The sequence below is a fragment of the Octodon degus genome, unplaced genomic scaffold (genome assembly GCF_000260255.1).
Source record: "Octodon degus isolate 3935 unplaced genomic scaffold, OctDeg1.0 scaffold00007, whole genome shotgun sequence".
NCBI classification, from domain to species: Eukaryota; Metazoa; Chordata; class Mammalia; order Rodentia; family Octodontidae; genus Octodon; species Octodon degus.
Window position 1 is genome coordinate 25,511,020 of NW_004524583.1, and position 23,242 is coordinate 25,534,261.

General features: G+C 36.3%; 1 protein-coding gene across 1 annotated transcript in view; it reads left to right on the top strand.

The window, feature by feature from the left end:
- Window positions 1–22,574, top strand: part of Naa30 (N(alpha)-acetyltransferase 30, NatC catalytic subunit) — a 23,317-nt gene extending 743 nt beyond the window's left edge. The window contains exons 2-5 of the mRNA XM_023701666.1: window positions 3–338; window positions 5,297–5,420; window positions 8,764–8,819; window positions 21,391–22,574. Coding sequence (XP_023557434.1) covers window positions 3–338; window positions 5,297–5,420; window positions 8,764–8,819; window positions 21,391–21,528 — 654 coding nt within the window. The 3' untranslated portion in view covers window positions 21,529–22,574. The remainder of the gene's footprint in view (window positions 1–2; window positions 339–5,296; window positions 5,421–8,763; window positions 8,820–21,390) is intronic.
- Window positions 22,575–23,242: the final 668 nt, after the last annotated feature.

The following is a 23,242-nucleotide window of genomic DNA, read 5'->3' on the forward strand; positions in this document are numbered from 1 at the left end:
CGCCCGCCCGCGCGAGGACTGCGCTCCCCGGCCCGGCGGAAGAGGCGGCCAGCGACCCCGCGGCGGCCCGCAACGGACTGGCCGAGGGCGCCGAGCCCGAGGACGACGACGAGCAGGTGCGGCTGCTGACCTCGGCCCTGAGCGCCGGCTGCAGCCTGCGGAGCCCCTCGGGCAGGGAGGTCGAGCCCGGGGAGGATCGGACGATACGATACGTCCGGTACGAGTCCGAGCTCCAAATGCCCGATATCATGAGACTGATCACCAAAGATCTGTCCGAACCCTACTCCATTTATACGTATAGATATTTTATCCACAACTGGCCACAGCTGTGCTTCTTGGTAAGTGGACGCGATGGAAAGAGGGTGAGCCCAGCCGAGATGCAGGCCACGGGGCAGGGAGTGTGAGGGCCGAGAGTGGCAGTGGATGCGCCCTGCGTCTCATAGTGCTAAAGTGCGAGCACGCGCTCCTAGGTATTTAATGGAACTGTTTTGAAGGTAAGAGCTCTTGATCTGGATTGTCTCGAGACTCCTAGAAAGGCAGCGAGCCTCTGTGATGCCTGTTACTCTGGGGGGCCGAGGGAGGGGTCCCCGGGTCCTGTTTACATTAGCTTATAACCACGTTTAACCGTCGTTAATTAGCCTCCCTTTTAGGCCTTATTAATCTCTCAATTGCAGTGGTAATCAGGGAAGAGCGTGGGCATGAACATGTTTTAGTGAACATGCCTGTCAGTAAACTTGGCTGTGGTCACTTGGGAGAATTAAATCTTCCGAGCATTTTCAGTAATTGTGGAAGGTTTCCTTTTATTTCAGCGGGACAGTTAACATTTGTAGCCATCCTGCTTCCAGGCCCCGTGGCAGAAGGTGCTTTTAACTTGTGGTTGCTGAAAGAGTCCTGAAAGTTAAATAAAAACTGTGGAATGTGAAATTGTTAGTTACCACTTTTATTTTTTAAGAAACTGGTCATAGATATGCTTAAACACCATTACTATGGCTACTGTGGGGATATAATTGACAAAATTTACCTACATGTAAATCAAAGAGTTGAGAGATAAGCCGAATAATTTTTTTACATAATGTAAGCAGTACCAGTAATTTCTTTATAGTAAAATTCACCCAATGTCATTCTGAATAAAACCTTTAAATATTGGTTGCGGGTGTATGCTTTCTCTCATGCAGTTTCTAGGATTTTATTAATTTCAAGAATATTTTATAGCGAAAAAATATTTTATAATGGGAAGAAAAAGTCTACCACTGTTACTGTTTTACCATTGACTTAGTTGCACTTAGTAATGCTTGCAGTTCATTTTGATGGTAGTGTAAAGCTGTCTTTCTGATTTTATAGCTTAGTGATATTTGCAAACATAACCTAAGTATTATACTAGGTAATGGTAGTTTTGCTATCTTGTTAATTTCGCTTAAACTTTAATTTAGTGTTTTAAAATTGTATATACTGTTTTTTGTTCTAGAAAACTTTGTTTGGAATTCTTAGCATTGTATCAAAATAGAAGTTATAAGATAAATTTCCTCAATGAATATTGGAAAATGTTATAAATGTCATATCAGATGCCATTGTAATTGCTAAAAAATGTAGGTTCACTGTAAGTTAACCCACAGACGTATATAATTGTGCCGCATTTTAAATTGGGTGAAATAGATGTTTTTCTATGAATTTCATGGGATAGTTTTGTATATGTGATAGTCAACTTTTGAGTTCTGGCGTTAACCTAGGTCTCTCAACTTGTCTGCGATTTTAGACTGATAATATTAGTAGATGTTGCCTTGATTTTATATAAATCCCTCCCAATTCACCAATTAATTTGTACTTTATCCTTTAATAGCCAATGTTTAACATTGATTTCTGAGTTAAAAAAAAAAACCATTAACTTCTGAATACCTAGAAATTGGGATATGCACAAGTAGATGGTCTATAAGATTTAGTAGTGCAAGTGTGAATCTGGAGCGCTTAAGAAAATTGTTAACCAACAGAGGCCACTCAGAAATAGGTCCTTTATGTTAATTTGCTTTTCGAATTTCCCATAAGAACTCAATTTTTTAAAAATACAATTGTTTATGTTTGCTTTAAGTCATATTTGTAAGACTCCTACAGATAAAGTAGGCTCAACTTTCTCTCCTCTCCTGTGGGAAAAAAAAAAGAAAACTAGAGTGGAAAAAATTTAAATCTCCAGATATTTAGTGGCAGAGAGTAAAGGTAAGATCCAGTTCTCCTGGCCTTTCATAGTAACAAGTAAGAACTTGAAAAATGACATAACTTTGACCCATTTTGTGAAACCTATTGTGTCACAAAATTACCTTCACCAAGGAGCAGTTGGCCATACAAACATGAGTCAAGAGATAAGAACCCTCTAAAATGTTGCAGGTTTTCATTGGGAAAGCTGTAATGGGCATATGTAGTATGTTACAGAATTGCTGGTACTTGATTAACAAAACTGTTAAAGTTCTTAATAATATAGCAGATGTAAAAAGTCTATGAGAGTACACATGTGAGGCACTGTCAGTTACTCTGAACTTTACCTCTTTAGAGTTCATAGTATTTTTTTAGTTTTAAAAGTTCTTAAATTTACCAGCAATAGAATCTAGAACTTGTGTTTATTTGTTCTAAATTCAACTTTCTGGTTTCCTTTGGTTTTCTGTTTGTAGTGTCCTTGAATTTTGGAATCTTTGTTTCACACAATTTATATTTCTTACTATTTTATTGACTGAGGCCTTGTAGAGTTAAGTTTTAACCTTTCAAAGATTTGTTTCAGATGTCTTTGAAAAAATACATAGCATGAGTTTCAGAAATCTGTGCTAAAATTTTTATTTGCAAAATTGCACAAGCACTTGAGTGATGGTTGTAAATATATTTGCAGTTTATTAGAAGAAAATTCACTATTAGCCTTGTTTACTAACAACATTTTATTAATAACAGTGCATTGAACTTTTATTTTTAGATGTGTACAACTTAATCTTTGCTCCTTCAGTTTCTTAATTAGGAAAGCAGTCTACTCGTAAGAATGAACTAACATATCTTGCTTTTTACTTCATGATCAAAGGACAAAGATCTTTTTGAATTCCTATCTAATTTGAAATTATTATCTAGTTGTATTGGGTTTAGTAGTTTAAATTTTTCCTTTTTAGATGGCTTTATGAACTATGAGGTGTATCTGTCTTACAGATTTGTATCACAGATACATATTATGTGTGAATATTTTACGAGTTCAGGCCAATATTGTATTTTGGCTCTTAAATGTACCATTTGGTCTGTGATGATTTAGCATATGTGTACATATGTATATGTGTATGTAGACACATATAGATATATATTTGAAGTGATTTATTTTCAAATCGGAAAATTCTGTGGAGGTATAATGCTTTCCTACTGTGCTTACAGCCCTGGGTTTAATCCCCAATTCCAAAAAGAAAGAATAAAAGATACTGTCAGAGTAGAGTTGTTCAACCCAGCATCTTTTGTGTGTATTTCATGTCTTAATATAGAAAGAATTTTAATTTTCAAAAGAAAGGAAGTTGTTTAGTGTGATTTAAATAGAAAAATAAGAGAGGTTTGTTGACATAATCTAAAAATGTCTGATAAATAGCTGTATAGGTTAATGAATTTAACAGTCCTTCAAAATAATTTTTTTTAAACCTGGTTTAGGTTAGTGTGAGGAAAGAATTGTCTGACCTAAAAAGATTCCATGGTTTATTTTTTTTTATAAAAGATCAACGTATGGAATGGCAGACTAAAAAATGTTAGCACAAATTCAGGTTAAAATATGTACTAGGTATAAATTGTACTTTGGTTACTCAGTTTTTTTACCCATTACTGATTTTTTTTTTTTTGTTGTTGTTGTTGTAATAGGGTTAGAGGAAGAGAAGAGGAAAGTTAGTTTGTAGACAAGAACTATTATTTTTGCATTAAATGGATCTCTTACCCTGTTTATATCTGTCCAAATTTTGTTAGAAAACTTTTGTCATTGTTGGAAATTTTGCAAACCATTTGCAGTGATGACACTGGAGATCTAAAGGAAAATGGAGAATTATTAGCATTTATTTTAAGATGTATCCTTTTGAAAAGCTGATATTTGTAATAGAAAGCCAAGGAAGTCAACATTTTATAAAAGCTTTTATTTTGAGTTATAATTTTCTGAGAGCTTTGACATGACCTCTATTGTAAATATCCTACAAAGTGAGACCACCATATATTTAGTTTTGGTACTAGTTCATAACAAAACTTTTATTTGGTGGGGGAGGGGGAGGCAGTACAGGGGATTGAACCCAGTGTGTATATGTACATTGTGCTATGTCCCCAGCCAGTTTTTAAATTAGTTTTTTAAGTTTTGAGACAAGGTCCCACTTACATTAACTCAGCCCAGCTAAGTTACCCTGGCTGGTCTCAAACACATGACACCCCCCTCCCCCTGCCCCCAGAGTGCTAGAATTAAAAGCAGTGCCACCAGGCCCAGCTATTAGTCTTTGAATGTAATCTAAGGAATAACTTATAAGCAGTCCTTTTCCTGAGCTTCTTAAATATAATCTACTTATCATTCAGGTATATCATGTCTTACATTTATCTCTTATTAAAGCTTATAAAAACTTATACTCTGCTGATGGGAAAATTGTATAACCTAATGAATAGTATTTTCTTTTTTTCTCTGAGACAAGGTCTCATTTCATTGTTCAGGCTGGCCTTGAACAGATTATGTAGCACCAGGTAGCCCTCAAACTCAAGGCAGTCAACCTGCCTCAGCCTCCAGGTACTGGGATTACAGGCTTATGCCACCAAGCTGGACAGGCTTTTGTGTTTAAAATAATTTTTTTTAACATATTATCTCTTCCCAAACTTTTTTTTTTTTTTTTTTTGCTCCGAATGCCTTCAGGGCAGGTTTGGCTGGCTTGAGTTGTGGGGATGGAACCACAGCAACCTGAACCAGCAAAGCAGCCACTTAAAGAACTGAGCTATGGGGCAGGCCCCCCTTCCCAAACTTTAAGACTTTGTTACAAATAAATGTAATCGTAAGCCCCTCATGTACTTATAAAGTACTGAATATTTACCATGTGGAAATACTGTGTTTTGTCCTGTAGGCTTTAGTAAGCATAAAAAATGTGTGTTCTAAAGAATATTGAGAAGTTTTCAAAATAAGAACATTTGAAGAAGTTAGGGATTTAGATTTCTGAAAAGTGATTGCTCCCTTGCTAGATTTCTCTTTTCTTTTCAGAAATGCTGACCAGTGGTTGGTTACTGTTTTCCATGAGTAATTGCACAGTATATTTTTCATAACTATTTGTTTATTTTTAAGGCCATGGTAGGGGAGGAGTGTGTAGGTGCCATCGTTTGCAAGTTGGATATGCACAAAAAGATGTTCCGCAGAGGTTATATAGCCATGTTAGCTGTGGATTCCAAATACAGGAGAAATGGCATTGGTAAGAAAAATATTACTTTACTCAAAGGATAAATAAGTTATTTTCAATTTTTTGCTTTGAAACAAACTTACATGTAAATATGTAGACGTGAACTTGAAGGTAAAACAAAATTAAGGTTTTTATTTTTAAAAGTTCTTAGAGGGCATTATTTTGTTTTCAACATTTTTATTTAAACCAGATTTTTATTAGTATGTGTTTGGGGTGCATATACATAACATGTCTTACTTAATCTGGTTTCAAGGGTGTAGGCCCTTCTTGACTAGTGTTCACCTTATTAGAACTAGGAATAAAATTTCCCCAGGTCACTGATGAAACCTGGTTGAGGAACCCAGTAGTGTTCAGGATGTATTGGCTCTTGTCATAGTGGAGGATCAGGTGGGGAAACACTTGAGTAGACACATCAAATTCGGGGATGTGTTTGTGTTTAGTGAGTATTCATGAAGTAGTATTTGTGTTTTGTTTTGTTTTTTTTGGATTTATAAACTTTAATTAATTTTAATGAGAAAGAAATAGTGAGACGATTTCAAAACAGGTTAGTAGGACAGTTACAATAATTAATACTGTGCAAATTGTCTTTGTACTAGTTCTTCAGAGCACAAGATGCAGACATTATATCTAAACACTATTAGTACAAATCTTTCTTCTCACTGAACTAAGAGAAAGTAGCTGTATATCTATCATAACTTATGTGTGTGTGTATATATATATATATATTTTTTTTCACTACAAAATGGTCCTTCATTTATGTCCCATTTTTTGATTTGTTAGAGATGAGTGTTTCATTGCCATTCAAATATTGTAGGTGAATTCAGCAAAATAACCCAATATAGTCCAATAGTCAATAATAGTTGTGGATTATCAGCAGAACGGGAAATGTCAGAAGTTGTTGACTTGAGCCTTTTACAGCTCAGCATATTAATAGAGCTTTACTTTTTATACCTCGTGATTATATTTTTCTTCTGGATGGGTTTGACTAAATTAAAACAAAACCCATATAACTAAAAATGTAAGTTTTGTATCTGACAAAGTCAGTGAAATCCCTTCAGGATTTACACTGAAACCATGTATGACAATTTGTAAATCTTTCATCAGTGTCAGCCATCTGGATGAGTCACAGCCATTGCTCGACCAGTTTGTTCTTTGTGAAAGCCTGAGAGAATGTTTTCTCTGTAGGTGACTCTCCTTAGGCACACTCTACATTGTCAGCCTCTTTCCTCTGTTGCCCCATAATCTCCTTGGGGACAGCACTGAGTCACAGGATTTTACGGTGCTGGTTCTCTTATGTCCTGAGTCCTCGCTGGTCTTGAAGGACTAGGGCCAAAATATTGGCTATCCTTGTAGCCCTTTTTTTCCCTCTGATTTTTGGTTTGTCAACTTAAGTTGTTAACCATCCAGAAGACAAGCTTAATGATGTTATTACCCTATAACAGAGGCAGTTGTGCTTAACCTCACTATTTGCCTGAATATCAAACACCTTAGACATAACATGGAACAAGAATTTTCCATCACTCAGTGACATTCTAAACTTTAAATCCTTATAGAATGTGAAAAAAACCCTTAAGTAGCACTTGAGTTCTTTTTTACGCCCCAAATGCTTTTTTAAAAAAATTATTTGATCATTATTTTCATTTAAAAATTTTTTTCCATAATTTTATTGAGAGACAAATAGCAGTGAGACAGTTTCAAATCTAATTAGTAGGACAGGGTGAAGTAGTATTTGATCACAGTACTAATATTCAGTTATTAGCAGTTGTGTAATTTATAGTTTTTGGGGTTTTTTTTTTTTTTGTGTTTTTTTCGGGAAAGGTCTACAGGGTGTTTAGGGTCTCACTACTAGACCAGACACATAGTGATTCTCCTGTTTACAGCCTCCGAAGTGCTGGGATTACAAGCATGCACCACCATACCCAGTCTCATTCACCCTCTCAGGGCACCCCAGGGGCAGGGCCAGAATGGCAGGCTTGGGGATTGAACCCCTGGCCCCTGCGCCAGTTTGCAGGTGCTTTAATCTGCTGAGCTATTTGGCCGGCCCATATAGTTTTTTAAAATACTTGTTTTAAAACTAAATTTGAGTGTTATCCAACAGCTTCACAGTCTTTGCTCTCATGAGAAGTTGTCATAAATATATTTAATTAGAAGGCTAGGTTTTTCTTTTCTTACTTTTTTTAATTTTCTTTTTTTGTCTCTTTGAGACAGGGAGGATTTCACTATGAAGTTAAAGCTATCCTTGAACTCACTTGTATCCCAGGCCGACCTTGGCCGTCATGTCTAGTTCGTGTGTGTGTGTGTGTGTGTGTGTGTGTGAGTCAGAGTCTCACTGTGTTGCCCAAGTGGCCTGGAACTCCTGTGTATAAGTGATCCTGTTGCCTCAGCTACTAAGGTTTTTTATGAATTGGGATTATTTTCCAAACGAAGTATGAATCTTTGATGCATTGAAAAGAGCTGATAAAAACTCACTAAAAATGATAGTCATTTAGCTAGTTCACAGAGCATAAACCCAAGTGGCTTTAGGATTACATCCTGGTTTTCAGACATCTTTTGTATAACTTAAGAAATACAGTTTCAAATTAAGAAAGTTCAAGCTAAAATGGGTCTTTTAAGAATCAGATTTGGCAGTGTTTTTCTTCTGATATATACAGTGTCAGGTGACCCTGATGTAAGATACATTTTCCTAGACATTTACAGACATACCTCAAACATTACTCACACGCCAGACCTCATTGTGCCCCAGCTTACTATGATGTTGTAGAAGCCAACTGAGTGTCTTGGCCCACATATAGGCTTGACACTTTTTTTTATGTATTTGGTACAGGGTCTCACTGTGCAGTTTGGATTCTAGTGATCCTCCTGTTTTTAGCCTCCCCAGTGCTGGGATTATAGGCATGCACCACCATGCCTGGTTTCATTGGCTGGCTCAGTGCTCCCAGGGGTGGGGCCAGCATGGCATGTGGTGCTAGGGATGATCAGACCCCATCCTTGTGCTTGCCTGAGCAGGTACTTAGTCTGCTGAGGTATCTTGCAGGCCTTCTTGTCATTATACTTTGTGTCCAGAGCTTTGGCAAGATCAGCACAGGTTGTATAGTAAATTCTGGCAGGTTAAAGAGTTTTAGGTTGTTCTGGCCATGCCATATTTTGCCTTTTTCTTTTTTCCTTCTTTCAGCAGGAAAACAATTAAAAAGAGCTCTCAGTTTGTATCTTTTGTTTTTTTGATGGTATCAGAGTAACTGCATTCAAAATACAACCTAACAGACTTTTTTTCTTGCTTATTATGAATTTTATAATTTAGATTCTTTAAGAGGCTAATTATATTTTACATTCACTAATACTCAGATCTATATTCTAGGTACTAACTTGGTCAAGAAAGCTATATATGCCATGGTTGAAGGAGACTGTGATGAGGTAAGTCTTTCTAAATGGTTAATACCTTTATCCTTTCTAATATTTGTACTGCAGATTTCATTGCAGACTTGTTACACAAATGCAGCTTGTGGAGAAAATTACGTTCTATCAATTTTTAGCCAGGTACCATGGCACCTGCCTGTAATCCCAGTTGTTAGAGAGTTTGGGGTAGGAGGATCACAAGATCAAGACCAACCTGGACAACTTTGTGCTTCATTGTAACAAAATAAATATTTTTATAAAAAGACATATAGCTCAGTGTAGAGGGCTTGGATAACATTTTATTTCACAGCCTCACCCCTTAAAAACACATGCACATAACAAGTTTTGGCCTAGAATACATTTTAAGATAATGGAGCTTAAATTTCTTCAAATGCAAAGATGTAATCTTAAGCATTTTCTGCAAATAATTGTTATTCACAACCTTTGTTATCAGTTAAATCATTTAAGGAAGATCGTACTACAAAGCCACATAGCACAAGGCATATCTTATTATAAACCCATGTATTATTTGCTTGCATATTGGCGTTAGTGTCTCTACTATCCACCCCAACTAATAGCCTTAAATCTTGGTAAAACTGTCAGCCTATATAGAGAACATCTCATGATTGAAAAAAAAAAAAAATCTGAGCTTCAATATTAAGGCCATCAGTGACTTTTAAATGTAAAGCTTTCTGAATATTAATATAAGATCATCTTTTCAGCTTGCAAGGCCTGATGTTAGGTATAACTAGTGCTGAATAGATACTGGTGGTGATTGGGAATGTTGGCATTTACTGTTGAATAGTGTGGAGAGAAGTATAAATGAGAGATGTACAGATGTGAACAAGGAGTGAGCAAATGGTGAGCAAGGAGGAATAAAATTGCATTGTATTCATAATTTTATGTGTACAGGAATGCAGATGACAACTATGTTTATTATTGAAGAGTAGATGTGTCTTAGAGAGTTCCCAAACACATGAAAATAACTAATTTTTCCAACAGACTGACCTTAATAATTCGTTTTGGTAACTTTTTTGTTAACGGAGTTTTGTGGTACAGCAGGTATGCGTGGTCATTTTGTGTGCATGTGTGTTTTGTGGCACTGGAGATAGAATCTAGGAACTTTGTGTTTAGCTTATTTCTAGTGCATGCGTATGCACGCGCGCGCACACACACACACACACACACACACACACTATTGTTTTCTGACAGGATCTCATTAAGTCAATGAAGCTGGGCTCCAATTTGTGATCTTCCTGTTTTAGAGTCCCAAAAGTTGGGGATTATGGGGTGTGACGCTGTGTCCTGCTTCTTCAACCGTCTTTATGTTCTGCAACTCTGTCCGCCTCTCCTGTTCTAGCTAATATGCATCTTTCCATTTTCTAAACAAATCTTTATGACCATATTTTTATAAAAGTAATTTTTTTATACAAATGAAATTGTTGTTCTGCAATGATACTGGCTTTTGTTTTGTCTTATATATTTGGCACAGAGTCTCACTGTGAAGCTCGGCCTTGTAGTGATTCTTCTGTTTTCAGCCTCCCCAGGGCTGGGATTGCAGGCACGTATCACCATGCCAGAAACCTTTCACCAGCTCACCACACCCCATGGATGGGACTGGGGATCAAACCCTGGTCTCTGTACTTGCCAAAGCAGGCGCTTAATCTGCTGAGCTATTTTGCCAGCCTTTATACTGGTTTTTATTTAAGAATATCTCATTGCATTTCTGTTTTAAAAATACTGCAGAATATTTCTTTTTGTCATTTTTTTTTTGTTATCCTAGGATTTAAAGGTACGTAATTTTACTCTGGATAATTCACAGAAAGTGAAAGATCTTGCATTGTTTATTTATTTTTATTTTTTTATTTTTTTGTCTTCATAGTATTTATTCAGAGTACAAGATGTAGAATATCTTGTCTAAACAATATGAGTACAAATCTTTCTTCTCATTGAACTAAGAGAAAGTAGCTGTATATCTATCCTAAATTATATATATATATATATGTATATTATATATATATTTTTTTCATTCCAAAGTGGTCCTTCATTTATATCCCCCCCCTTTTTTTTTGTTTTGTCAAAGATGGGTGTTCCATTGATGTTAGAGAAGCTGTATTTTTTTTTTTATTTTTTTTATTTTTTTATTTTTTTGCATTGTTTATAACTTTTAGTATCTGAAAGTACAATATGCAGAAACACAAATCATTTATATGACTAGTAACTAAGTTTAACTTCATTGGATTGGATAAGCTCAGAAGTGTGAGACTAGCTTTGAACCATGTCCATGCTGGTTTAGTTCATCTGAAGGAGAAATCGGGCTTCACAAAAGTTGCTTAACAGTTTGGAAAAAATCTTGGAGTTCATAGACCATGTTTGCTCTTCTACTACTACTGAGTAGAGTTGTTTGTAGTGAACAGAGGGCTATTGAGGGCAGGGAATATTTTGTTCCTGTGGTTAAGCCTTTTATGAGTTACCAGTCACTTCCTGTGAGGCAAGCTGTGTGTTTTACCTTTACTGATCAAATGTTTAAATACTGTTGGTTTTTGAAAGCTTGAAGGTAAAATAGGTAGATTTTGATACTTTTTTAATACTTTGTTGATACTTTGTTATTTAAGAGAGAGAAAATTCTAAATTAGTAATACACTTTAGAAATGTTCTTTGTGAGATGTGGTGAAACATGCCTTTCATCCCAACACTTGAGAGACTGAGGCAGGAAGATGGTACCGTTAAAGGCCAGCCTGAGCTCCATTGTGAGTTCAAAGCCAGCCTGAACTGTGTAGCAAGACCTTCCCTCAAAAACAAAAAGAATAGAAATGTTCTTTTCATTGTGGGCCAAAAAGTCTTGGGCTCCATTTACGTTTTTCTGTTGTATGATTATTAGGGTAGATTTTTCCTGCAATTTGAGTTATCTGTGCTTCTGGATTAGAGAGGTTTTTTTTCCTGATTATGGAGGCGGGGGCTTATCTGTCCCATTGTTCAGATAAATTATTTGCTGGATGACTTGACATAGCTTTTGTTTTTAAATTGCATGAGTGACAAATCTCAAATAATATGTTGCTGCTGCTGCTTTTATTACTATATCATCCAATTTTGTTTGGCTTCTGCCCCACCCCTAGGGTGAAACTATTCACTGATGGAATTGTTAGATCCAATAGCTTCTTAGTTGTTATCTGCTTATTAAAATACCAGTATTAAGACCCTGTTCAATACCAACAGCAATGCCAAGTTTTCTTTGATCTTTCTGGACAGAATCATTTAATTTCTTCTGCTTTTTTCTTGGCTTTTTTTGTAATAACGTGCTTTCAGTACCTAAGCCCTAATCACAATGCAGGACAGAGATGCTTTCTCTTGTTTGTTGCTGTATTCCTAGTAGTTAGTGCAGTACAGGTTCAGAAATACTTGACTGATTAACTGTGTTCCTAGTGTATTGTTTAGTACCTCCTTAAAGAAGTACTTTGAAGTCTGACTTGTGTAGTAAGTTTTTTTGCATTTTTATAAGCTTTCTTAGCACAGTAATAGCCTTATTTTTTGTACATAGTACATAAAATTTTAAAAGCAAAAGGAATCTGTAGGGTTAATCACTTTTTTTTTTTTTTTTTGAGACCTGGTCTCTCTGTGTAGTTCAGGTTGTCCTTGAATTTGTTATGTAGCCTGAGTTGGTCTCAGACTTGTGGCCATCATCCTGTGTCAGCCTCCCCAAATACTGGAATTACAGGTGTGTGCTACCATGCCTGGCTGCCAAATTGTTAAAATGCAGTTTGGTTAGAAAAATATTCTTTTGTTTAGAATGCATTGTTCTGAGGAAAGCTTTCAAAGTACAGTGAAATTCTCTAAGAATACAGTAACTAATTGGAAACATTAAACATGATTTAATTTGTATTAAATTTGACCATCTTTCTTTTAAAAATTCAGAAAGTGTTGACAGTATCAGAAAATCATTTGGGTAAGGGGGAGCATATGGGAATTGAACCCAGAGACTGTGCACACTAGGCAAATGCTGTACCAACATTACCTCCTTATCCCTAAGAAAAGAATTTTAAAATTACATTTTCTGTGTGCTGTTATTTGAAAAATACTGGGGCTGAGGAGATAGCTCAGTAGAATAAGTTCTTGCATGGCAAGCACAAGGGCCTGAGTTCAATCCCCGGGTCCACCAAAAAAATAATAAAATACAATAAAAAATAATAGTATATTTGAAAAGTACTTAAAAGATGCTGGTGTTTTTTGTTCCTAGATCTGTGGACCTATTAATGGAGATACATATATATATATTCTATAAATTTTCACTCTCTGTTTACCATATTTATGACTTTGTATTGTGTATATGTTGTCTTGGTTGCCACTAGACTTTTTTTTTTTTTTTTTTTTTTTAACGTATCTGGTCCAGGGTCTCACTATGCAGCTGGGACTCATAGTGATCCTCCTGTTTTCAGCCTCCCCTGCGTTGGGATTATTGGCAGGTGCCATCATGGTCTCTGTGGTCTGCTCAGTGCACCCAGGGGTGGGGCCGGTGCAGCATGTGGTGCCAGGGATCAAAGTTGCTAGACATTTTAACTTGAGAATAAATTAAGGCAAAGTTAGTAGCCAGAGAGTTGAAGTGTAGGTTATTTTTTTTTTTCCCCAAATAATGTCCTGGTCTATTAGATATCTTCTGTTTGCCTTACTGTGATTTTTGCCAGCTTTTTTATGCCAGAATTAGAGCTGTTAAAACAATGTCTCATTTACTTTACTCGCATTGCTGGGACAAAATACCTGACACCAAAATGAATGAAACAAAGATTTATTTAGCTCACTGTCAGTGGAGATTTCATTCCATACTCAGCTGGCTCCAAGGCTGAGTGGCACAAGGCAGAGAGCAGCAGCTCACTGCGGCAAAAAACAGTAAGCACCAAAAGGCAGGAGCATTGGCAGCAATGGCAGAGGCTGTCCTCTCTCCTTCCTTTATATTGTCTTCAGGCTGTCTGCCCCAGGGCTGGAGTAGCATTCACACCCGTAATCCCAGCATTAGATCCTGAATTAATCACAAACTCTAGAAACCCACCCCAATGACTGCATGAGGCTTTGGGGGACAACTAGACACAAATCATAAACAGCGTAAGCTAAAGATTTAATAAACTTTGTTGCCATGCATGGTGGTTGACACCTGTAAGCCCAGCAGTTGGGAGGCTGAGGCAGGAGGATCGCCATGAGTTTGAAGCCAGTTTGGCATACATGAGTGAGTTCAAGGCCAACCTGAACTGTATAATTTTTGAGACCCTGTCTCAAAAACCAAAACAAAACAAAAATTCTTTATATTGGGCATTGACCAAAAAAATTATAACAAAAAAGAGCAAGTAAAATGATTGTTTCATGCATAAGTAGCACATTTGTCCATAAGCTGATCTGATTTGACTTTTTTATGTCCCCTGCATGCTGTGCTGTTCATTGTGTAGTGGCTGAGACAAGACTCAGGTTGTCTTTTCTCGTAGGGGAACGAATAAGGAAATGCAGGCTATTTGAATGTTTCTAGACTATAATTTGTAAAGTGCACCTGTATACCTAAAATAATAAGCCCATGTAGTAGGCATTTGATTTTTATGTATTTTCTTTTGAAATCAGTTAGAATGTTGACAGGTGACTGATCAGCATGATTAAGAGGGCTTTACATTTTTTAAGTTATGAATGTCCTTAAATCTTTATGAAAATTTTCAGGCTTTTTTTTTTTTTTTTTTTGAAGATTTAAGATATGTTTACCTAATTCAGAGCTAATTAAGATCATGATAAAATGGGATCAAAATTTCTTAATGGAATTTAAAGGTATAGCATATGATTTTTGAAACATTTTCAGGTGAAACTGTCATTGTTTATTTAGTTATTGTAGTGCTGGGACTGAACTGGGGACCATTTGAATGCCAGGGAAGCACTCTTACTGCTGTAGCTCTTGATTTTTGGCCATTTATAATAAAAACATTTCTCCTTTTGAGAAACCATAATAAACATAACAGACAACTTGGAAAATAGAAATAAAGTCTGCCTCTTTTCTGGCCTATGCATTTTGGTGTTATACTGTTTTGCTGTGTGTGTTTTAATATTTGCTTTTGTTATTGTTACTGTTGTGTTTGGTTGTTTTTTTTTTTTAATTTTTTATTTATTTGTGTGTGTGTGTGTGTGGCCAGCTCAGCCCACCAGGGGGCGGGCTGGCTGGCATGTGGTGCTGGGGGATTGAACCGTGGTCCCTGTGCTTTGCTAAGCTTGTTCTAAGTAGGTGCTTTAGACCACTGAGCCATCTCACCAGCCCCACTGTTGTGTTTGTTTGAGACAGGGTCTCGTTATGTAGCCTTGAACTTGGTAGGTAGCCCTGATGGGCCTTGAACGCTTAGTCGTCCTGCCTCAGTCTCCTGAGTGTTGGAATCAGGCATTTACCTACGTGCCAGCTCATATGTTAAGTTTCTTAGGCCATTTTCCTGTATAATACTATGTTCTGTGACCTGTTGCATTGTTTAAAATTTGCTTTCCCAGTAGCCTAATTTGCTTAATTTAATGCTACTTTTAGCAGTATGCAAGTAATGCAGAAGACATTTTGGTGTATTCTAGACATAAAAGTAATGGTCTACCATACTTCGTACTTTTTTTGTTTTGTGCTATTAAAAGAATAAAATCATTATCTAGATTATTGTGGTAAACAAAGAGATCTAAGTTATTTTTGATTGAAATATATTCTTCTTTTCTCTATAAGGTAAAAGATGACTTTAGCTTTTTAATTATATATGCTTATTATGTTTATGTGTTTTTAACAATTTTTAACACTTTAAATTTCACTAGACACACGTTTTGACTATGACACGTAGGCTACTAGGTTATAAGCAAATCGTTTGCTTTTTCTAGGCTGCTACTTAGTCTATGCAGTTTGATGTTAGTTCTTTTGTAAAGAATAATTAAAAAGTTGTTTATTCAGCATGTACCAGTGGAAGGGAGGGCAGCTAGAAGCCAGACAGTGAGTGGTTAGGTTCTGTGGGCATGCCTGCTCTTCCAGGGCTTCCAAACTTTAGAGTATTAAACATGCTGTCTAAATGGTAGTGGTTTGGCTTATCCTGAATAATGGTTTGTTGGTAAGAAAATCAGTGAAGTATCACTCTTAACTCCGACTCTGTTAAATAGAATTAAACTTTGTCAGTTTTCTTTAGGCCCAAAACATTCTTAATTGCTCTTTCGCTTCCTCTGTGATACTTCCATGACGGAGAGTAAAAGCAACTTTATGGTGAACTCTTGAGTATAAATCTAGATTTTCTTATGCTTTTTTAATGTAATGCATTAAGCATTAAAAAGTAGTTGCTTTTTTTCCCCTGGCATTTTTTTTTTTTTTTTGTGTGTGTGTGTGTATGTTTAGTAATACATGATCTCTTTATTTAGAAAATGTGAGTATGCCGAGGGAATCTGTGTAATCACTTGTGTAATTTTTGTTTAATTGGACTTTATTTTAATTTGTTAGAATGCTTACAGACTAGAATTTAACTCTGAACTACACTTGAGTAGTGTGTTTGCATGGCTGTAGGTAGTCTTAAATGTGTTGTGAATATTTTAGATTGCTAAATATTAATGATGGTGGGCTCAGATCCCCTTTGTCCATTCCTAAATGGATTAGCTCTCTCATTTGCTATTTTATTTTGCTCTGGAAAACGAAGTGTAGGACATTGGTTACTATTAAGCTTAAGTCCATATTTGGATTTTACTGGTCACTTATTCATCTGAAATGGAGATGGCAATATCTTTTTTTTTTTTTTTTTTTTTCCACAAATAGGACTTTATTTATCACTGTTAAAAATCTGGATCTTAAACAGACTCTTGCACTGGTGGTTCATATCCATCAGCTCATTCAACTTTAGCTCCAGTCGCTTTTCCAGAGATGTTACCTTCACTGTGAAGCTCCATGAGTTTTCCCAGTTCAAACTAGGGCTTCTTCAGCATTTTTACTTTTCTGAGGAAGACATCAGGAAGAGGGTAGATTGGCAAGCCTTTTCTATGTCTTTCCCAATACTGTCTGGAATCAGTTTATTGACCACTTCCTTCAAGTCATTTGTCTGCACCTCCCGGGTCATGATTTCTATCATCATCTTCTGGATCTGGCGGACCTGTTGGTGCTGAGCATAAGAGGTCTTCCATATCTGATTGTTGCGTTTTTTAGTAAAACCAACACAGAACAGTCGAAGCAAATAACCATCGGTAGTCTTGACATCAACATGAGCTTCAATCATGGTCTGCCATTTTTTGACCATGGAACACATTTTGTCCCGGGTGAGGTCCATGCCATGGAAGTTAATCAGGCAGGTTTTTTTTTTTTTTAAAATTATTTATTTATTTATTTACTGTGTGTGTGGCCAGCTCAGCCCACCAGGGGGCGGGGCTGGCTGGCATGTGGTACTGGGGGATTGAACCGCGGTCCCTGTGCTCTGCTAAGCTTGTTCTAAGTAGGTGCTTTAGACCACTGAGCCATCTCACCAGCCCAATCAGGCAGTTTTTGCTCTGAACATCTTCAGTAATTAGCTTGAATTTTCTAAAGGCAACTTCCTCATTCTGCAGATCAGCAAGGCTCACTTCAAACACATGACCTTTGAGCCCATCAGATGCAATTTTGGTTCCTTGGGTTCTGGTGAAAAGTATTTTCCCAATATTTCTTATGTTGAACATAGCCGGCGCCTTCACATCATACCAGTCTTTTTTAGAAAATGGATCAACCACTTTCTTCTTGGCTCCTTTTTTGCCGCCTTTTGTAAGGCGTTTGTTCTTGCCTACCGCCATGGTACTGCTCAGAGAGCCAAAAGGGCCATATCTGTTTTATAGAATTGCTGTGAAAATAGTGACATCACACATAGGGCATCATTTTGAAATTTGTCAGGCTCCTTTTTTTCTTTTTTTTTTTTTTTTTTTTTTTTTAGGGAAGGGTCTACAAGCTGTTCAGGGTCTCACTACTAGATCGGACTTGTAGTGATACTCCTGTTTACAGCCTCTCAAGTGTTGGGATTACAGGCATGCGTCACCATGCCCAGTCTCAATTGCCAGCTCAGCATGCCTCAGGGGCCGGCCCAGGGATCAAACCCCCTGGCCCCTGTGCCTGCTTCCAGGTACTTTAATCTGCTAAGCTATTTGGCCGCCCTTCTTTTTATTTCAGTGAAATCAGTTGCAAGTTTTCACTGTTTCAGCTTATTGTGTGTCATTAAATTGCCTTGATTTTAACTGTTAGGTGCTGACCTAATAACATAATTCTAGGAATTGCCCAAGAGAATTGTTTAAAACTAAAAACTTATATTACACTGAAATGTTGTAGACTGTAATATAGCATGCATTAGGAAAAATTGAATTTCTTAAGGTCATAGAGAAAATGAATTTTAATTCTTATCATGAACCAACTTGTTGGCTGTGTAGCATTTTATTTTGTTTTGTTTTGTGGGTTTTTTTTTTTGTTTGTTTGTTTTTTTAGATAAGATCTCACTATGTTGTCCAGGCTGGCTTTGAACTCACTGTGTAGCCCAGCCTGACCTCAAACTTCTAGAAATCTTCTGACTCAGCCTCCCAAGGGGTAGGATTGCAGGCATGCACCTCTAGGCCCAACTATAGCTTTTATTTTTACTTGATCCTGAACTTTCGTTTATTGGTGTTTTGGTTTGGTTTGGCTTGGTTTTTGGCAGTTCTGGAAATTGAATCGAGAATTTTGTGAATGATCTATATGCCCGACCCCTTTTTTAATATTTTGAGCAAGGATCTCACCATGTTGCTAAATTACTTAGTCTGGACTCCAATGTATGATTCTCCTGCCTCAGCCTCCCAGATGCTGACATTACAAGTGTGCATCACCATGTCTAGTTGATCCTAATCTATTAATTACTTTTTTTGGGCGGGGTGGAATTGGGGATTGAACTCAGGCCCTTGTGCTTGCCAGGGAAGCGCTTATTCTATTGAGCCATCTCCCTAGGCCCTCTATTAATTACTTGATTTTACATCTTTTACAGGCTATGGGGTAGCATAAAATTTGCTTTTAGGAGTTAGTTGCACAGACAATTGCCTTTAGATGATACTTCGTGTACTCTGGCTATTGAAAAGCGTGGAATTGCTTTTGTGTAAGGTTTTTGTAATGTATGTCATACAATGAAAGGTGCTGAGGATGCAGTGAGTTAGTGAATATTTAAGAGCTTTCTGTGTGCCAGACAGTATGGTAGGTATAGAGAATATAGCTGTGAAAGAGATGTGTGTTGTCTCACCATCTAGGAGGGCTGACCTTCATCAATCATTAGAGTATTTAAGACAATATAAAGGGAAAGGAGTATTCTACATCATCTGAAGTAATAAGCTAAGGACATGAGTTCAATCCCCAGTTGCACAAAAAAAAAACAAAAAATCCCGCTAAGGCCATAAGTGAGATCTTTCTAGACAGAAAAGGCTAATATGGTGGATTCCAGGCACAAAAAGTTTGATGTTGACCATAAAAACACAGAGGAGAGAGACTTAGAGAAAAACTGTCAGCAGAGATGACAACAGAGGCTGTATCTTCATAAGTCTTTTAGGTCTCATTAGGTTATTTTTCAGTCTTGGACTTTTATGTTGATAACAAAAGAGTATTTTTTTTTTTTTTAGCAAAGAATAACAAGCATCACTCATGGAAAATGACAACATTCTTGAGTTAGCGCATTCTTAGCAAGGAGATCTTTTTTTTTTTTTTTTCAGAACCGGGGATTGAACTCAGGCCCTTGCGCTTGCCAGGGAAGCGCTTATTCCACTGAGCCATCTTCCTGGCCCCAGAGTTAGCGCATTCTTGTAGTTACAATGGGCATTACCGGAAACTTGGACTAGGAGATAATATTGAGGATAGAAAAAAGAACCAATTTGAGAGATGATATAGGAAGGAATGCTAGCAATAGTTACTGCTTCAATGTTGGTAGATGACTAGAAAGCAGAGTTCAAGATGACTCTTAGGTTTCTACTTTGAGGCATTGTTTTGGTGGGATGGAAATCCTACTTTTTGAGTTAGGGAGGTGTGGAGAAAGACCAGATTGTGAGGATATGATAATTTGAGGTACTGTCTTTTTTTCTGTTTATATCTGTTTGAATTCTTGTCAGACTTTTTAAAGATAAAACTGGGAGAGCCTCGTATACTTTACGTGGGCCTTTATTCATTTGTATTTTGCCATTTTTTTCTCTACCTGAACACGTCAGGGAGTAACTGGCTTACTGTGCTGTGAAGTAGATGAGAGATTCAAAGGCAAATAGAGCCCTAAGATTTGGGATGGTAAGGTTGAGACTGTTTTCATAAGGAAGTGGAAATGAGTTTTAAAAGACAGTATTCAAGAGTATCAGTTCTTCATTTTCATGGCCATTAATATACTAATATTTAAAAAGACTCATGAAATTAGTCCTCTGTTAGGTTTTGGTATCAATAATGTCTAGGCCAGTAATTTTAGAATTGTAGTTACTCAGCCAGCAGCAACACTGTCACCTTGTGATTTACAGTGGTGCCTTGGTTTACATATTTGAGTCCTTTCACAGTTCTGGTTTTAAATTGAATTGTTTACTGAATGAATCAAATTCAGTGGCTAGATTCAATGTTGACCTTAGGGGGAAATTTGATTAGTTCATGGAAAGTTCATTTGGTTTTGTTTGAAAGAAAAATTGCAGAGTACAATCATGGAAAGAATGCCGTTTGTCTGCTTGAAATCCAGATATTCTCTCCTACTCAGAAACTAAAATGGGGCTTAGTAATCCCATCACATGATTATGGTATACCTTAAAGCCTGAGTATTCCTGGTCCAAGTTCAGGAAGTTTTCTGCAAAAGGCCAATTATCGATAAAATATTTGAGTCTTTGTAGAACATAGGTATTTGCAGTAATTGCTCAGTTCTGCTCTGTATCAAAAAGCAGCCATAGTCCTGTAAACAGATTGGCTTGACTGGCCCAGTAAATCTTTATCTACAAGCAGACAGCAGGTATATTTGGCTCATGATCTGTAGTTGATAGATTCTGGTGTGTACAGTATGATAGTTGTCAAGATAAAGGATAGCAGTAATGAAAGTAAAGGAATTGGAGGACAATCTAAGTAGTTTCAGTAGTACCAGTTTACTTTTAAACCTTTATTTTTGTTTTTCTTTTGTCATCTTGTTTTCCTCTTTGTTTTAGTATAAAACAGATTCTTAGGTTTTTGAAAATAGCAGTTAATTAGAATTCTCACCGTGACTAACTCTACATGTTGATATCTGTGAACTAAGCAACTACACTGAGGATAGAAATGTATAATATAAAACCGGGCTTGAAATACCTGTCATTTTGATCTTCTAAATGAGTACTACTTCTGATATATCAATTATTGCTATATTCTTTAAAGTATATGTTTAAAAAGGTAATGAAAGAAAATTAGAGATAAAAAAAAAAGTCATAGAATTGTCCTGCTTTTAAAAAAAAAAAAAATCCAAACATCACAAAAAAATCAGAACAGAAGATAAACTCCTGGAAAAAATTATTGTGACCGCTATATCATTAGTACTGTTTTCATTGTCAATTTTTAAACAAGTCCATGTATAGTGTGTTTTTCTTAAATATTAATTCAGTTTTCTTTCATTTCTTGAAGGTTGTTTTGGAAACCGAAATAACAAATAAGTCTGCTTTGAAACTTTATGAAAATCTTGGTTTTGTTCGAGATAAGAGGCTGTTCAGATACTATTTAAATGGAGTTGATGCACTGCGACTTAAACTGTGGCTGCGTTGAGAAACTGACATCGAGGAACAACTTCCAACCACACAGAGTCGACCTTTGCATGCAATGCAATTTGTACAGAATTGCTTTGCAGGTGGATTTAGTAATTCCCATGCAGTTCTTATCTGTCAGTGTCTCATTGAGTGTCGCACAATATTTGTTGCACTTTGGCATGGCGCATTTGTTCTGAATTAAAAGAGATTGTTTTAAACTTCAGGAGTTCTTTTGGTACCAACAAAATGTGCCAGTTGATAGCCAAGATTTGTTCATTTGCAGTCTGCTGACAATGTTATTTACATAGTGACCATTTTATCACAGAACCAGTAAGTGGAACATAATTTGTTCCTTGAAAAGCCAATGTAGAATGTACCAGTCTCTGAGTGTACTAACATTTTACACAAAACCTGCCATAGTTTTCTGAAGGGGATGAGGGAAAAGTTTCAATTTTAGGTTTTACTTTTTTCAATATTAAATTTTCCTTTCTTGAATATTGGTACCTCAGTGATTAGTGAATGAAAAAAATGTAGGGTGGGCTATGTCTTACAGTGAGTAAAGATGATTAAATTGCGTCTGCCAGTGCCTGTGTAGCTGAGTATATTTGTCTTCATCTCTAGTTTTTCAGTGCATGCTGTCCTTTTCTTTTCTTTATGGCCTTAGCAAGCAGACTTGTTTTTATTTAAATTCTAAATTTGACAATAAATTATTTCAGATTTTTATAATTTGGATACATTTTCAAGGTGACAGATTCACCTGAAAAATCCCTTCTTCAGTAAGAAATTGAATCTTGGAAAACCTTTGAGAAATGGCACAAGAGAGATAAGGAAAGTTAATGGAGCAAGAATTTCTGGGTTTTGGGTGCACTTTTTTTGAGGGAACTTGTGGAAAAGAATAGAAAATTAAATTGATATGATTTTTTATTTAATCAAAATTACTGCAACAGCTTTTAAAAAGTAGCTAGAAATATTTTCCCCACTTGATTTGGATTCACATTGCTTCTATTTCTTAAAATGCTTCACTTTGGTTCATGGTCTTCAAAATAAATTTCAAGGTGCATTATATCCTCTTAAGCTGCTTTTATTTTCTTTTCACTAGTCTGACTAGATTCTTGGGAAGAGCTTTGCCTTGTTCCTCCAGAAAAACAAGGGATAAAGGAAAATCTTTTTTTAATGAGTTCCTTGGGTTTTCACCCACCATATTTATGTTGTGTTTTAATGATTAATTGGTACACTAACAAATTTTGAAGAGCAGACCTATGGTGGATAACTTATTTAACTGGAAAACCCGAGTACTTTATAAGAAAAGATTTATTCTCTGTAAAAAAAAAAATGTTTTGTAGAATCTGTGTTGTTGCTGTTTTCATTTGAATATGCTGTTTTCATTTGAATATGCTTTACATCTCCTCTAGGATTTGGTTTGAATTTTTGTGGCTATAATTACTGTATTTTTAAAAAACCCTACCTCCATTAACAGTTAGTAAAGGCCCCTTTTCAGGAAAGTTTGCATTTTTTTTTTTTTTTTTAAAGGAAAGCTGCTCTTTGCTCAGTATAGTGTTTTGAAAGTGAACATGCTAATTACTTTTAAAATAAAGATACACAGTTTATATTTGATGAAAATAAAACCTTCCTACTGTAGTGGGATCATTTATAATTTATTTTAAAGAAAACTTTTTCTTTCCATTTTATATTGCTCTTTAAAATTTAATGGGAAGAATACTGGGTTATTAAAA